General features: G+C 50.9%; 1 protein-coding gene across 4 annotated transcripts in view; it reads right to left on the bottom strand.

Annotated features, from left to right (window-relative positions):
* The window catches only part of LZTS3 (leucine zipper tumor suppressor family member 3), a 55958-nt gene that overhangs the window by 11484 nt on the left and 27666 nt on the right, over positions 1–16808 (bottom strand). Inside the window, exons 1-3 of one of the 4 annotated variants that reach the window (XM_027777180.2) lie at positions 15647–15796; positions 3385–3873; positions 960–1721 (exon numbers count right to left, since the gene is read on the bottom strand). In XM_027777180.2, the coding sequence (XP_027632981.2) occupies positions 960–1721; positions 3385–3834 (1212 nt within the window). In that variant the 5' untranslated portion in view covers positions 3835–3873; positions 15647–15796. Of the gene's footprint in view, positions 1–959; positions 1791–3384; positions 3874–15636; positions 15797–16808 lie in introns of those variants that run through there. The other 3 variants (XM_027777177.2, XM_005230642.3, XM_055796130.1) reach the window with 3 other exon arrangements.

Genomic DNA, 16808 nt, shown 5'->3' with positions numbered 1-16808 from the left:
GACACAAAAGACCTGGGCAGAGCAGCTGGCCAAGGAGACATCATGTGGGACAATACAGCCAGCTTGTTCTGGGATGTAACTTGCAGAGATTTTACAGCAAGCCTCTCTTAAGCTCTTCTAAACATCTACAAATAGCACATTTCAGAACCTAATTAATCCCAGCTTCATTGACTTTCCATCAGGATTAGCAGAATTGGGCCTTCCTGATTCTAGAGCTACATTTTCCCTCTGCACTCTTAATAAACTTAAAGTTTCTAGCCAGTCCATGGAAGGATTAAAATTCTTCCCATAATCAAGCTGAAAAAAAAATATGTTAGCACTGGCTATACAAACAGACTTTGATAAAATGTTCTAAAAATAGAAACAGCAGAAAAAAAGTATGTAAGACTCAAAAGGAGAACTAGAAAGAGGCCTTTCAGCCTTTTAAGAGAGATAAATTTATTAACAACTGAAAACAGCGTGTTACAATGGAAAGCATGAGGTAAACTTGGCCATCGGTATAATTCTTAGCTCACTTGCTTTATATCTTAAGTAAAAAAATTATAAATTAAATATTTGAAAAGCGGTTTCAAGGTTTGCCCAAACACAGATGTTAGAAGAATTTAATTAAAATAGACTTAAGCCCATTTTTGGTAGGCACTAATACTTGTATGGAAAGATTTGTGTTCTCTGAAACTGGATTCATGTATCACAGGTTGGAGTGACCAGACTGTGAAGCCAAATTATTAACCGGCACAGGAGGTGTGCACAAGAAGTTGTGCTCATTTTAATTTAATTGAAAACTACAGGCTTGGGGCTCAGACAAATGAAGAGGTGACTGAAGTGCCATCTGTTACCCAGAGGCCACCAACCCATAGCCACTGCCTGGGGAGTCTGCTTAGGGAAAACGGGAGGTGCTTCGGGTTACCGGAGCCCTCACTGAAAACCTCACTCAAGGTCTTCTACGACAAGGCTCTTACCTCCCACTTGGTCTCTTCAATCTTCGGGAGAAACTCAGCCTGCTCCTTCTTAAAAGCCACAAATTTCTTCTCTAGCTCTTCTCGTTGCTGGAGGAGTTGTCCCATGTCATCCTGGAGTTTTTTTTTCTCCTGCTGGAGCTTGAAGATTTGGAGCTGCAAGGCCTGTTGAGCCCGCTGTGCCTTTTTGGAGACCTGCTGCAATTTGTTGGCATAGTTTTGCCTCAGGTCCTCCATCTCCCTCTCCCAGATCTTCTGCTTCTCCTCAAAGACTTGGAAGATGGCTGCCTCACTTTTGTCCAAGTTCCTTCGCATTTGGAGGACCTCCTGCTCCTTCTCCCACAGCCGGTCTTCCAGGTCTTGGATGATGTCATCTGTCGAAGGCGAGTGGAAAGGCATAGTTTCGTTTAGATGGTTCAGTCTGTTGAACGAAGAGGTGCTCTTGCTCGAAGACCGCCCGCTGTCTGAGGTAGATATCCCATTGTATCCCACGATGTTCTTGTCCACGTAGGTCGTACCGATGCGGTTGATGTGGCTCGTGGAGGCGCTCATTGGACCCACATGCTGGCTATAGCCTGTCCCATACGTGGGCAGGCTCGTTAACGAGTTACGGCCTGAATCCGAAAGGCCCCCCACTTGGTTTGTAGTCCTGTTAAGGCTGCTCTTGTCGAGTCCACTTTTGGGTGCGGACGGGCTATTGCTGTTGGCATGGTTCAAGCTCTTTCTGTTCTCTGTCACCCCGTTGCTCTGCGGTGGGCAGAGGTTCTGCATGGAATGGAAGTTTTTAGGAACTACTGGTTTAAAGGCTGAGGGTCTAACTAAGGGCTCATTGCTCTGCAAAAGGAAAAAGGACCACACATCAAACATAGCAGGAAGCTTGTTAACAACACACAAAAGAGACACATCGGCACAGGATGGGGCTGATGGAGCTAAGATGTCTTGGGCTAGCTCCGTATTTCTCAACCTTTTTACACCCTGGGCCACCTGGGATTTTACATGAGGGACCTGTGGTCACTCATAGGGCAACACTTTGTCTTCCCTTGCCCCAGCTGAAAAAAAAAAAAATTTCTTGACTCACTCTAAAGCTCTGTGATTTTTTCCTAGGATGCTCCTTGGGTTCTCAGGAAGGAGGGTCACCACTTGCCTACCAGACCTGATTGAAACAACTTTTTGATTTTGACAGATTACATTTTGAAGGACTTCTAGCCTTGAGGGTGCATTGCCCTTTTGCTGAAAACTGAATTGAACTCTTGGATTAGCAGCCATTTTGCCCCAGGAGCATCACGTTTCCCTCCTGCCAGCAGTGATCTCTCCCTTGTGTGGACATCATGTCCTGCTAATGCTCAGACAGGAGTAGGTAGGAGCTGTGACCCCAGCAGCAACACCGGGCAGGGAACATGTTGAAGCTGCTCTTCATTTGAATGTGTTTTCTGTGGGCATAAGCCATGCTGGGGGGAGAATGGACCACAGCTGTAAAGGATTTAGAAAGGGTTTTAAATCCTTGTGCATTCCTTGTGCATTCCTTGTGCAGAAACAAAATTTTCCTCAAAATGGGATTGAGTCTCCCCTACTGCAGGTTAGGTTTCAGGTGAGAATTATCCCAGAGGAAGCTGCTTGGTGTTAGCAAAGATGTTTGGAAAATGCCTTCCAGGAGCAACAGAATAAGCCCTGGTGAGCAGGCAAGGTTGGAAACCAAAAACCTGGTGCCTGGCTTGCAGGACTGAGATGGACTACAGGGGCTGGCAGATTAACAATCCAGGAGAAAAGGCCACAAAATGCTGCAGAAATAATACTGTGCAAGGCAGTCCCCAGGACACAAATTACAGAAGCCACTGGAGCAGAGCTTCAGGCTGTATAAAGCACTGCTGGCTCTGGGGCTCTGCTCCTCCAGGTCTGGGAGCTGTTTGCTCCCCAAAGCCCATATGAGCCCTGAGGACTGGGCTTGGGTGGGCGATAACGCTTACAGGGGTAGTTCTCAAACCTTGTCAACTTGTCCTTCACAAGGGGCACTGGCGATTTGAATGGATGCTTATAGATGTTTTCAGGCAACAGCTTTTGGTGGCGGTGGGCTGTTGGAGATTGCCTATAAGTGGCACAAAGCGTAAGGGTGGGACTCAGATGCTGGACCTACTGAAATTGAGCTGACTCCAGCTCCCTCCCCATCAGTCAGGGAGGTAGGCACAGCATCTTGGGGAGGCTGGAATAGCCAGTGACTTAAATGAGCTGGAAACTTAGCTGTGGAAGACTTGAGATCGTGCTCCCTCAGAAAGTAGTAAGAATTACATTGTCTGTACATAAAAACGATGCCATCTACTTAGTAAGAATGAGACTATCTGTCAGAATTGTACCGTTGCCCAAGGCTTCCTGGTCTGTGTTGTTAGAGATGTGCCATGGTCATCAAGCTGCTCCAGGAGGTGGGGATTCTCACCTGGTCTAGTTTGCCGGAGATTGGCAATATCTTTGGTGGGTTACTGGGCTCTCGGTATTGGGGAGGAGGCGGCATGTTCTTCTCATTGTTGGTGGTCACGTTCCCGCAGATGTCCATCTTCATCTTCTCACTCTTGCGCAGGTCACCGTTGATGTAGAGGGAATTGGAGACCTTCTCTGACTTGTACGTCTTCTCTTCACCAGAGTAGCGGTTGGAGATCTCACGCGTGGAATACCCATTGCGAGACCCCTCTGTCTGCCGACTGCTGCTCTGTGTCCGGGTCCCCACGCTCTTCATGGCGAACTCTTGGTCATTGGCCACTCCGCTGCCTACACTCCCCATGGTGCTCTGGGAGATGGGCTGGGATGGCCGGGGAGCAAAACTGTGGAAGTTTTCCGGGCTGGGGTAAGTTGGGTCACTAAGAACGGGCAGCGTCTCTAGCGTGGCCATGGCAGTGTAGAGGTGGGGTGGAGGCACAGGTCAGTGGCACTAGGAGAAGGAGGAAAAGGAAAAGACTGTTAAAGACATGTCTTGTATCTACTATACCCTTTGGAGGCTGGCATCATGCAGAGATGAGCAATTCTCTGGGCTGGGTGGTGCAAGGACAGAAGCTGTCATGACTCAGTACATGGTATGGAGCAGATGATGGGGCTGTCCTCCTCTCCGTGAACCCTTGGAGGAGCAGCGTGCACCCGTCCCCCAAACCTACTCACTGCTATGCAAAAGAGCTGCTCTTAAGCCTCTCAGTCCTCCTTGGGCGCTCCCAGAGGGTTGCATGGGTTTTAGGGGGCACAGCTCTACAGCATCTGTTGGAAATGGCCATGTAGTCCCCAGGTTTGAATTATTTCTGTCACTTTTCCCAGGTTTGAACAATTTGTGTGGCCATGGGAATGGAAGGTTTCCTCCAGCCCTGCTCCATCTGTAGGCTTATACACTATTGCTCCCTCCAGCGCATCCCTTGGGATGATTCAACAGGACTTTAAGCAACACACTTTCCATCACTTCCTTGGGAGTGTCATCCCATGAACTTGAGCTTTTAAAACGATGCTTTTGTCCAGGAGGCATCCTAAATTGTCTTCTTTTTATTCCCCGCCCCCCGCTCCCTTTATTCCCCTACTCCATTTTAGTCTCCCTTAGGCTGTGCCATGGATTGGCCAAAACTAGGCAGTGGGAAGTGGATAACATGCAGCTAATGGTTTTAAAAGTTGTCTTTGACCTGGTAACAGACATTGAGACCACTCCTCACACATCTGGGTGCTCTTCCTCAGCTCCATCACCATCACAAACCCCAGTCCTGCCATTTCAGCTCTGGCTTCAGAGCTGCCCAGGCCTATTCACATCTGTGTTTGGGGGAAATTCTCCAACTACTCGTGGTTGCATTGGTGCTGAATTTATTACCAACTGAGGCAGTCAGGGTCCAGAGCTACTGGTGCTGAGACAGGTTTCACATGGGGACAATTTATTAGAACTTCCTAAAATGCTTTCTGAAAGTTCCAGCTGAAAATCAAACTGGTTTTGCCCCTCTTGGGCCCAGCAGCCATGGCTCTGGTCTGCACTGTGCTATGACCTCACCGAGAGTGACAAAGCCTCTGCAGTCATGCCCCAGCATAGACTGGGACTAGGGGGAAAAAAAACCCGACATAGATTTATTTCTCTCAACAGGATTTCTGTAGTTACAGAAGCCCATGGGTCTTCCCTGATGGGTGTACCCATAAAACATGAGCGCTGGCGAAGCTGCTCCATGTTGAACTGAGCTGGAGCAGATGGAGATCTTGCAGAGAGTGACAGCATTCCCCACGACTACCGTTCAGTCTGCTGAGGTGTTAACTCGATCCTCTGTAAGGCACTCAGCCCCACGAAGGTGTAAAACCTTATAAAGGAAAGGAAAGAAAAAGCACCACAACACTATTTTTTTTTTTGGTTGCCTCAGTGAATAATGGAGAATTTGAGCCCGTACCAGCTGAGGATCTCATCACCTGGGGGAAGGGAGAAGATGTGTGGCTGAGTTTGGGTGATTGCAATAAATCTTGGGGGCTCTGCGTTTGGGGAAAGACTCTCACAGCTCAGTTCAGTCACTGGTGCACAGGTGTCCAGGCCCCTGAGGGGGTCTGTATGTCCTCCCTGTACCACTCCAGAAAGGCTCAGGTCTTCCTGGAATCCTGCCTTATCTCTGCCAGTCTGTGCAGGTGTCTCTGATACCTTCAGACCGAGCACAGCTGAGCCAAGCCTGGAGGAGCATGTGGACAGCTGTGGACACATAGCCAACCAGTGTCCACCCAACCCTACCAAGTCCATTGGGTTGGTCCCCATGGGCCAGAAATGATGTTTGTGTTTTGTTGGGTTTTTTTGTCCCATGAGCCCTCAGTTCCAAGTTTCCCAGGATAAAACATTCTGGCAATGTGGGGACTAAAACAGGATTTGGGGGCAGGTTTCCCCCTGGATAAAAGAGAGAGAACAAAAATGATACCCTTTCAAAGAGAGAGGTTCAGTGATGAGGGGGACTCAAGCAGAGCCAGCAGGCAGGGGAGATGGAGAAAATCTCCATTTCAGTGGGGTTTTCCTCTTTTGGGGTAGGGATGTTAAATCAGCCCTCCCCAAGTAAAGCAGGAGAGCTGGGTTTATTTCCCTGGAGAGCTAGCTTAGGTCTAGAGCTCAGCTCTGATGTGGTGTCTCATGGGGTTTTGCTATTTGCACTAATAATGGGATGGGAAAAGAATTAAAAAGGTTAAAGCAAGTATGTGCTGCTTGACTTCACTTTTATTAAATCGTGTTTCTGGAGGCTTCTGCCAGGCATGTTAACTGTAGCCTCCTCCCTTTTTCCAGCACCCTGACCTTTCTCATAGAAAGCTGCCCTGTATGAAATATGGTCCGAGTGTGGTGGGGCTGGTGGACAGATGTGACAAACTGCTGTGCTGGAGGAAGAGGATGCAGAGCTGATACCCATGGAGGGCTGGCAGAGCTCTTCTGAGGCAGAGCAGGGTATGGAGGTGGTCACAGCAGGAAGAAGTGCTTAAGAATGTGCTGTGGTGAAAGCCACCATCCCAGCTGAACTCCTGTTGAGGTGTGAAGGAGCCTCTGTGGTCTGAGACACACCAGATGGGCCCCATCATGGACAAGGGACAAGGCAGCTGGGAGGCAGAGGAGGAGGACATGCCTGGTGGTGTAACCTTCTCCACCCCCTTGCACATCACCCCACGCAAGGGTCCCCAGGGCCTTGCCCTGCTGAATGACCAGCAACGTGAAGCAATGGGCGTTGGGTGAACATCTTGTAGTCACTGCTGATGACCTTCCTGCAGCTTGCACCTTTGTCCCCCAACAGAGATGTCGCCATGTCACTCACGGGTTGAGGTCTAAAGACCAAGCAGCAAATGAGTATCCCACGAGCATCGCACGGAGTGGCTTGGGGACCCATAACAATCAAAACATGTAAATGTTTATCAGACATAAGCAACAAAACCTCCACCAGCAGAGAGAAGTGTCGAGGTCTGGTCACACATCCAGCATGTGACATTTGGACATGTCTCTCTCCAGTGCACTGAGCAGGACTCAAAGGCTCACAACCCCTTTGCACCCTAAAGGCACTTTCTGAAGAACACCCCCATAGACAGTTCTTTAGTGCATGACGACCAGGGATTAATTGAGGTGCCTGCTGGGCAGCTGGAGACTTGCTTGAGCTATGAAGCGATGAAGAGGGATGGAGAACACCCACCTGAAGCCACACTAAACCCATGATGCCTTTGCATTTTATTAATCAAAGGAAAACTTTTTGTTCTGTTAATTTAGGAATAACCTGCCTTTCAGTGACTTTGGGATCTTTATAGGCTGTGTCTTTTTTTTTTTTTTTTTTTTTTTTAATGGGACAGCAGCTGCCATGGGAGGGCTGTGCTGGAAGGTTTCAGCTCCAGACAAGGGAAAGGCACCTCCATGCAGCACTTCTCAGCCTTGCTCAGCTGGTGGAGGAGAAATCCAGGTTATCTTTTCCTTGCTGGGTAAATTCCACAATGACATTTGCACATTTACATTGACTTTCTGAGGGCAGGATGAGGTCACCAGAAAGTCTGATCCTTTCAGGGAAAAAAAAAAAAAAAAAAAAAAGCCAACATGACAAGCAGTATGAGCTAGGGAAGGCAAAGGTCCTGAGCTGGGTGAGAGCCACAGCCTGGGCAGAGTCGTGGCAACATCCTCCAAGGCACCTCAGAGGAAGGTGCTTGCTCAGCCCCATGGCATCTCCCTCAGTGGTCTTCACCAGCAGAGTATCACAGCCTTTCTCTGCCCTTGGGGACCCCCTGGCTCCCAGGTGGTGGTTTTCACATCAAGGAGGTTTCTGCTTAGGGCTGTGTCCCAAGCCCACTGGGATGCTGAGCCAGTGTTCCTGTTCAGTGCCAGCAACCCAAAACCAGGTGGGGGGGCTTCAGCTGCCTTCTTGGAATGTGAGATCAAAGCTGCATCACAGGGGAAGACTCTGAAAATGGACCTTTTTCCATGGGCATTTTTTTTTCCTTTTAACTGGGAATGATCCAAGAAAATACTCTGAAAAAAATGCTTATTAGCTTATGTTTACTGTAAACCCGGGATCTGATAAACAGAACATACGGACAAGCATTACAAATATGTTAAGGAGATTCCAGAAGTGCCAACAGATCCCTGACAGTACAGATTTTTGCCAAAAAGGGCCATTTTTTCAAGCACAGCTCTTGCTTTTGTGTTTTCTGGTCAGCTCCTGTTCCCAGGCAGGTTTTACCTTGGTTGTTCCTCAGATGAACTGTGAAATCAAGTTTTGAGTACAGTGAGGTAAGGAATGACACTGCTGTGCTCCAGTGCAGAGCTGGAGGGTCATTTTTTCTCCTTCCAGGTTTGGAGGAATGCATGATTAAAAACTTCCCCAGGACATGTCTCCTCCTTAAATCTCATAACTGCCTCCCTCCCACAGGAGCACAAACTGCAGTTGGGTTTATAGGTGCTTCCCAATTAAAGAAACAAGGATGCTGAGTCTGACAGTCCATGAACACAGCGGGGCTGAAGGAAGCCAAACAGCTTGCCTTTACCAGTGTTTCATACCCATCTCCATCCTTTAGAAGGAAAGAGGAGTCACCTCCAAGCATGGCTGGGCTTGGAAGAAACCCCCGAGCCATGGCAGAAGGGCGAAAGTGGCTCCCCCTGCCCTGTGGTGGGGTGAGGAGGCCCCACACAGGCAGAAAACCAAGACAGGAGTTTTGAGCAACCCGCCAGCCACTGCCCATTCCAGATGTTTTTATCTTTCCAGATGTTACATCCCATCTGCCTTGGTGAGGATGCACCAGGACCACCTTGCACTTCATCCTCACCAGGCTCTCAAGAAGCCACCAGATCGATCCCACCTCCAGAGGAGGACTAGCTCTATCTAAATCACTCCCAAGTGACACCCACCCGTCCATCCATCACAGCAGCCACCACCTCTGCAAGACGCTCAGCCCTTGCTGAACTCTGCCCTCGCTCCGGTTCCCCAGAGCCCCGTGGTTACAACAGGAACCCAAGTGAAGGGACTTTCTGCAGAGACAAAGGGCAAGGAAACCCTTCCAAAACAAACACTGAAATAATTTCCCATTTCCCAGCATTACTGTGTTAATAAAAGCTGAAAAGGGTTTCTTTGTCTGCCCAGATCAATTCAAAGCACCCTTCCTGGTCAGCATCTCCATGCCAGCACCTTACCTAGGAAAGGTGCTGTGTCTCATCGGTGCAACCAGCCTCCTCCCTGGCCAGGGACACTGGGACTTCACACAATGGTGCAGGCCCCACCATCTCTGTGTTGCACAACCTCCCTGTCCCATCCAGCTGCGGTGGCCCCTTGACCTTTCGCCCAGAAGCTCTGCCTTGGAGACAGCAGTATTTTTATGCCTGATGTAGAAAACCTAGGGTGAAATTTCCTTTTCCCCAGCTGTGGCTCTTCATGGCCAACTCTTACCAAGGTTTCCTACATGTCTACAGCTCCAGGAGATCCCTAGATGCTATTGTAAATAGAATATTCTGTAAAACAACTGCATCTTCACACTTGCTTTACCCAAATGAGTGAGCGAATGCCTTCCAGTTAAGCAGAAGAAAAATTGCTTTCAGATAAGCAGCTGAATAGTTAACTAAGCCTAGATTATGAAGGCCTGGCTCTGTTTCTGCCTGAGTAGGTTAATTGTTAACACTCTAGTAACAAAGGCCTTTGGGAGACATACCTAGGCACCGTGCCATGTGAGAAGGAAATCAATCACTGGTCTGGGCAGAGAAAACTCCAGCAAACAGCTCGAAAGCAAGGCAGTGCCTTGGCACACGCACCATCCCAGGCATGTGGTCCCAGCAGGACGGGCAGCAAAGGCATCTGAAGGTCAAAAATTCCACCCCCGACCAATTGCGGTAACAGGTGTGCCCATAACCTTCAATTGTCGGGTTTGTTTGCATCTGTTTTAACAAGCAAGCAATTACCGACACAATAAAAGCATGCCTTTTCTTTTTTCTTTCTTTTTTTTTTTTTTTTTTTTTCAGTGGGACCTACACCTGCACTGTGTTTAGGGCTCTGGTGGCTCTTCAGTTTGTTGGCAGTGGTGCCAGAGGGTTGGTTCGGCTGGAGGAGAAAACTCATTGTGTCCTGGGGTGGTGGAGCAGGTTAGAAGTGGCTTAAAAGGGGTGGAAAAAAAAAATTGATCTGATCATTCAGCTTCTTCCAGAAAGGTGTATGGAGGGGGAAGAGAAGGCCAGTGATGGGTTAACAGTGCGAAGACAACAGACCTTGTAGGGAGCAAAACCACCTGGTCTGGCAAAGCATTAACAAGCCCTGGAGAAAAGCCACCACTGAAACCTGAGACCTGCAAATAACACTTGACCAATATAACCTTTGGAAGTGTTGGAGTCTGGGTCTCAGCAAAGCTACCAGCACCTCAGAGGTTGCTGCTGGGGTTGGTGTGGACATCCCTGTTCCCATGAGGCAGTTCCAGCAGTGATGGTGTGGTGGGAGCCCACCTCCTGCTCCCTACCTGGGCTGAGGAGGGTGGACATGGGCACTGGGGAGGACCTCTGCAGTGCTGGAGAAGTTCAGGTGGACCTGCCTCACTTTTCAGTGCTCCCATCTTGCCCTGCAAAATGCTGTTTGCCTTAGCTGTACCACCACGCACCTACGAGAAAGTTCTTGTCTTCCCACAATTAGTTTCAGGTGCAACTTGCAGTGCATCCCTGAGCAAACAGCCCTCCGCCTCTCCTTGCACGTCACGTCCTCCAAAACCACCATTTGGCTACTGCTCTGCCTCCTGTGTGTCACGGCCCATCACGTGTCACCTCCTTACAGCCATGCTGGACCCAAAACTGTCTGAGAGCACTTCTACCAGGGTGGATCCAAGAGGCAGGGGCACCACTGCTCCCCTCCCACCTGGCTCCAGTGAGGTGGCACCTCCTTTTTTCCTACACCCTTCCCAAGTTGCCTTGGTCTGAAGAAGGGAACAGAATGAGCTTTTCCTGCCTCTCACAGGCATTTTTTCCAGCCGTCAAGTAATTCTTGTGGCTCCTTTCTACACCTCTTACAGCTCCTTTCCCCCTACTCCGACATCCTGGCTTGGTGGCTGCCAGGTTTCCCTCCACCACTGAAATACGGCATGAAAACACTTGAACCTGTCTGTGAAAACATGCAAATCTCGGGTTGTTTAGCCATAAACTTTTTCCACAACCGAAAGCCAAACTATGTCAGATGAACAACTCCTGCTGCTTCCCTAGGATGCAGACCTCTCTCTTCCCCTTTATCCCTGTTGAAGGAGATGGGAGCTTTGTGATGAGGACCTTCCCTTGCTGCCCTGTTCCAGGCCAAAAAGCAAAATCGGGAACGCAGGCTGAAGGGTCAAAGAGTGCCAAGATCTTGTAGCCACCTTCAGAAGTTTTTCCTTCATTCCCTGCAAATGAGATGATTCCCATCATCTCATGCAAACCCCCTGGGGAACTGCAGGAATTGTGTCCCGTAATGAGTGTTGCACGAGTCCCTGTGGTAGGAGAGATCCTGGATGGATCTGCTGCTCATCAGCTCTCTCCATGGCCTGATCCAGCTCACAAATCTGGCAGAAAGTCAACCCAAACCAACAAATGGTTTGCTGCTGCATTAGCAGCTTCTAGCCGGTTCACTGGAGGAACAGGGTGGGCAGAAGAAAACCCCACCAGAAAGGGGTTTTGGAGATCTCAGCAAGGACCAGCTTCTGACTGCAGCCTGTCTGTAGCTCTGTCCCCAAGAACTGGGTGTCTAGCTAGAGGTGAGGAAGGCATGACTTCAGAAAGCAAAGCAACACCAAAGCCATCCTAGATACCTTCTCCCGGGAGCACCCTCCACGTGTTCTACCACATTCTCTTGCAGGCATACAAGTGCGGGAATCCGTCCTGAAGCTCTGAGCTACAATCCCAGCTTGGGAGTCCTGCTGAGGAACATCCAATTTGGGAAGATGGGCATCATCCTGTCCCTCTATGACTCCCCGCTTTCCAACGACACCTCTTCTCCCAGCGTCTCAGAGCACTGAGGGGTCCACACAGGGACCCGCAGCATCCTCTGGATAACTGGGCCCAGTTAAAAGCTGTCAGCCCTCCCAGTATGTGGCTGCTTCTGAGACATGAGGACCATGCTTTCCTTTTCTCTCCTGCAAATGTGGCAGCATCGGGGAGACGGGTGGCAGGATTCGGGGCAGGCAGGTCCCCGTTTTGGGGGCTGCACTTTCTTGGGCTGCTGTGGGGAATAAAAGCAAGCGGCTTAGAAACATTTCCTTTTCCTTTCCGCCTGCTAATGAGATAATTACAGCCTTTTGTATTCTGGGAAACTACTTTCTCATTATGGGGGCTGCATCAGCTATTTACATAATAAGGCTGAAACAAAAGAGATGAGATGAAAAGACCCAGGCGGCTCTTCAGGAAAGCCCCCGTTGAGCTGCTGAGGGAGAACAGGGATGATGGCTTTCTCCATCCCTGAGGTCCCTCTGCCGAGGTCTGGAGTGGGTGTTAGCACTTGGTCCAGGATGTCCCCCACATGGGATGCTCCTTGCTCTCAGCTGCAAGGCTCTGCAGGGTCCCCAGAACCAGCCTAATGTGCTCTCATAAACCAGCCATTGGGAATCCCTAATTTGGGAGGTCTGGCCATGGATCGAGACCCCATGTGTGGGTGGCAGGGAGAGCCTTGTCATCTGTCCTGATGCAGTCAGCATATTGTGAGGCTTGCAGTGACATCCTGGGACAAGTCCCACCACTTGAGGATATGCTGGGTACCAAACAGGCCCATCCCCTGTCCCATCTCCCATGTCCCAGTTTCCCCATACCCCCAGCTGTGGCTAAGGGACATGCTGAGTACCAGCCTGTCCCATCCCATGTCCCATGTCCCCATTCCTTCTTTCACTTTCTGGCAAAGGGACATGCTGGGTACCAAGCTGTCCCACCCCACATCCCGTGTCCCACCTCCCAGCTGGCATGGGGACACTGGGTACCAAACTGTCCCATCCCGTGTCCCAGTGCCCTGTCCTCCCAGCTGGCCAAGGGATACTCTGTACCAAATTGTCCCCGCCAGCCTGCCAACCCACCACCTCCCTTCCTCAATAAAGGCCCCATTGTTCCCCCCCCCGCCCTCCTCCCTCCGCCCCCCGACAAAGCCTGAATAGTGCAGCCTGCTCCACCTTCCCTGGCTAATCCTCCGGGTTTGCTATCGGTTTTCCTCCTCAGCTGGTTGCTGTATTTAAGGGACATGCTCCACCACCACCCCTCCCCATCCCCCAGGAAGTGGCAGCAGGGGTAATCATGGCAAAGCACTGCTGAAACCTCTGCTGTGGAGCACATGGCCTTGGCTCCGTGCCCTCCTGCTTGTCCTTCCCTCTCCTCTCCCCAGGGATGCTCCTGGAACGGACACCCCCTGTGTATGTGCTACACCTGGGCTGTGCCTCTGTCACACTCAGTGACGCGGGACTGCCTGTCTGTTTTCACTGTGCTTTGCTGCAGCAGCCGTGCTCGTCCCCAGGAGGAGTGATGATGGTAAGGATGATGAAGAGCACTAGAGATTTATGTTGAGTCCACATCTATGGACCACACCACTGTCCCAGAGCATCCCTCTGCAAACACAAGGCTCGGGGAGCCCAGCAGCTACCTGGAAAGCCCTTACTGACAGCAAAAAAATCAATAAATCAATATGGGCATTACTATTGCTCATCCAGAACAAGCAGCTCTGCCTGTCCCAAATCCAATCCCACCAGAACTTCTAATCTCACGGTATTCCCAATTTTAATCCACATGATTTTCTGCCTCCAAAAGAGCAGACAAAGGTGTGGAATAAAAGGCCAAGCACGTGGCAGGCTGCATTAGTCTTGAGCTGCTCCAGTAAGGAGAGACATCAAAGTTACTGTGGAGGCTGCAGCGGGGTGGGCAAAGCCCCAGAGAAACCTCAGTGGGTGACATGGAGATGCAACATGGTGCTCTGTGATTTGTAAGGGGTCCCAAGGAGGTTTTACAGTCTCCAGCCTTAGAAGTTTTCAAGCCCTGAAGGGACCAAGCAGGGTCTGGCCTTGTGGCCAAGCCTACCTTGAGCAGCGAGGTGGCCTGGAGACCTGCCAAGGTCCCTTCCACCATGAATTATCCTGCCCTGGAAGATGGAGGTTTTGGCAAGCTGCCCCGGGGCTGTGCGCTGGTGTTGCCCTGGCCAGGGCAATGGGGCCATGTCTCTGGCATCGTCCTCATTCTCAGGGACATTGCCCCCCATCCCCTTTCCCCAGGCTGCTATCAGAGGCCTGGCACTGGATCCAGGCTAGCATCCTCCAGTATGCACCTGAGGGCAGATAGGAGGAATTTTCCACTACATGGGATGTCTGTCCCCCTCATCCCAAGGAGCAGAGTGCCAGTGAGACAGGATGGTTTCAAGCTCAGCCCAAACTGCCAACCCAAATCCTGTGTGTCCATCAGGAAGGGTTTGGACATGGTCTTCTCGGTCCCCTTGTGGCTGCCCCCAGAAGATGCTCAGCACCGGCTGTGGGCTGGTCATTGTTGACAACTGCTGCCCAGAAAACACCAGCTTTGGTGGCACAAGGAAAAATCCCTGAATTCACTCAGTGTAGGGAAAGGCCAGTTTGATGAAGCAGCCTTGGTGCTGGCTGTGGAGCTGAGGGTCTACGGTGCTCTGTGCTGCAGGCTGGACCTGTGTGCCTCAGTTTCCCCTCATTAAGGAGCTGCCTTATTTGGTAAGGTGGCTGGAGATGAGCTGCTGCCAGTTGAGCCTGTGGTGCTGCCTGATGCAGATTATTGCAGCAGGGTGTACAGGGGAGCTGCTGGCCCATTGCAGCATGCGAGCACAGTGCTGCTGTCCCCTAAAGCCCTGCAGCAGGGAGCTGCATCCCTTGCCTGGCACCCCAGCGTCTGTCTGAGCATCCTCATGTGGCCCCACAGCCCAAATCTCAGGATCCCAATGTGATCCCCAGCTACAGACACGCTCCTTGACCCCAAATGCCTCATGGTGGGAGCAGGAGGACACCTCTTGTCACAAGATCCCGCCCCTGCCCCCCCCTCCCCCCACCCCGATGTAGACCCCTGCCCTGGCCTGTGTGTTGCCAGGGGGAGGTTTGATCCTGCCCTTCGGGGTGAGCCATCACCCCTAGAGAGGTACCAAGCAGCCATCCCCACAGCCTCTGCCTGGCTCCACCATCCCCAGACCTTGCCCAAACCTCTGTCTCAGGAGGAAGGACAGCAGGTGAACCTGCCACCGGCCCCCAGCCACCGCCTATGCCACTGACTTGGCCGCGATTTATCATTAACTCACCCTGAGGAATTTCAAGGGCGCGGAGCCAGCCTGGGAAGTGCTTGCTATTCCCCGGACACTGCGCTCAGAGCAAGCCCCCACGGTGGCTCGCCCCCACAGTGGCTTATCCTCACCACTGGCTTTAGCACTGCTAACCAGAGTGGTGCCCCAAAACCCACTGTGGGGCAAGGTCCCGGTGCTGGTGCATGCCAGCTGCATCCAGAGTGAGTTTATAGCAGGGGGAAATAGCAGCTCTCCCCCACCCTGAGCAACCCAGCTCCGTGCACCCCATCTCTCCTTCGACCCCCCAGTGCAAATGCAGCCCGGTGGGTATGTCCCACCCCAAAAAAGCACCTGCAGCAGGTCCCACCAGCTCAGCCTCACACTAATCCACTGAAAACCCTTCATTCCCCTGCCTGGCCCCTTTCTGGGCTCAAACAAAGACACCCAGCTAGAGGGGGAAGGAAACAAAAGGAAAGACCCCCCGAAAAGCCAGCACCCACCGGAATTTACCTGGGCAGCGCAGGGGTGCATCCTCCAGCTCCCCATCCTCCACGGGTCTGGAGGTTCATCGTCTCCCTGCTTGGTTCCCCCAGAGAAAAACCAAAATAATACCTGCGGAGAGCAACCTGCTGCTGGGCTGGGGCCAAGGGCAGCACTTTGCTGGGCGGGATTGGCCACCGCAGGCCTGCGCCCACGGGATCTTAACTCTTTCTGCCCATCGGGGCGGGGGTGAGCCCTGCACCCCCAAATTGGGGCTTGGGGGTCCAGTGGCTCGACTTTGCTCAAATGGGGATTTGGGGATCTGATGGCTTGTTTATGCTCAAATGAGGATTTTAGGGGCTGACTGCTTGGTTTTCTTCAAATGGGTGTTCAGATGGGTCTGACAGCTTGTTTTCGCACAAATAGGGATTTGGGGGGTTTGGTGGCTTGTTTTTGCTTAAATGGGATTTGGGGGTCTGACAGCTTGGTTTTGCTTAAATAGGCATTTGGGGTCTGACTGCCTGTTGGGTTTTGGTTTGGGGTTTTTTTTTTTCCAAATGGAGATTTTGGGGTCTGATGGCTTGTTTTTGTACAAATAGCTATTTGAGGGTCTGACAGCTTGTTTTTCCTTAAATGGGGATTTTGGGGGTCTGACAGCTGCAGTTTTTCAAATAGGAAACTATTGAGGTCCGATAGCTTGGTTTTGCTCAAATGTGGATTTGGGGGTCCAACAGCTTGGTTTTGCTCAAACAAGGGATTTTTGGGGTCTGATGGCTTGGTTTTGCTGAAATGGGGATTAGGGGGTCTGACAGCTGGGTTTTTTTTCAAATGGGAATTTTTGGGTCTGACAGCTTGATTTTGCTTAAATATGGAGTTTGGGATCTGACAGTTTGGCTTATTTCAAATGGGGATTTTGGAATCTGTCAGCTTGTTTTTGCTCGGAGTTATTTTGGGGTCTTCCCAGCACGGGACCCCTTTCCTCAACTTTCCCACCTGGGGATGCTTGCCAGCTCATGGCTGAAATGAGAGCCCATTCATCATGGAGAGAGGGGCAGAGAGCACAAGTCCAGCCTGGCAGCCTCAGCTTTTCTTCTTGAGGTGGTCTGGGTTAATTGATATCCTAATATCCTGAAGCCCACAAGGGAGGCAGTCTGACACCCAGAAAGGCCATTTTTCTTTATGTGCCAACACT

This window comes from Falco peregrinus, chromosome 2, assembly GCF_023634155.1.
Source record: "Falco peregrinus isolate bFalPer1 chromosome 2, bFalPer1.pri, whole genome shotgun sequence".
Lineage (NCBI taxonomy): Eukaryota > Metazoa > Chordata > Aves > Falconiformes > Falconidae > Falco > Falco peregrinus.
Note: the sequence above shows the minus strand (reverse complement) of the source record. Positions and strands in the feature narration are given on the sequence as shown.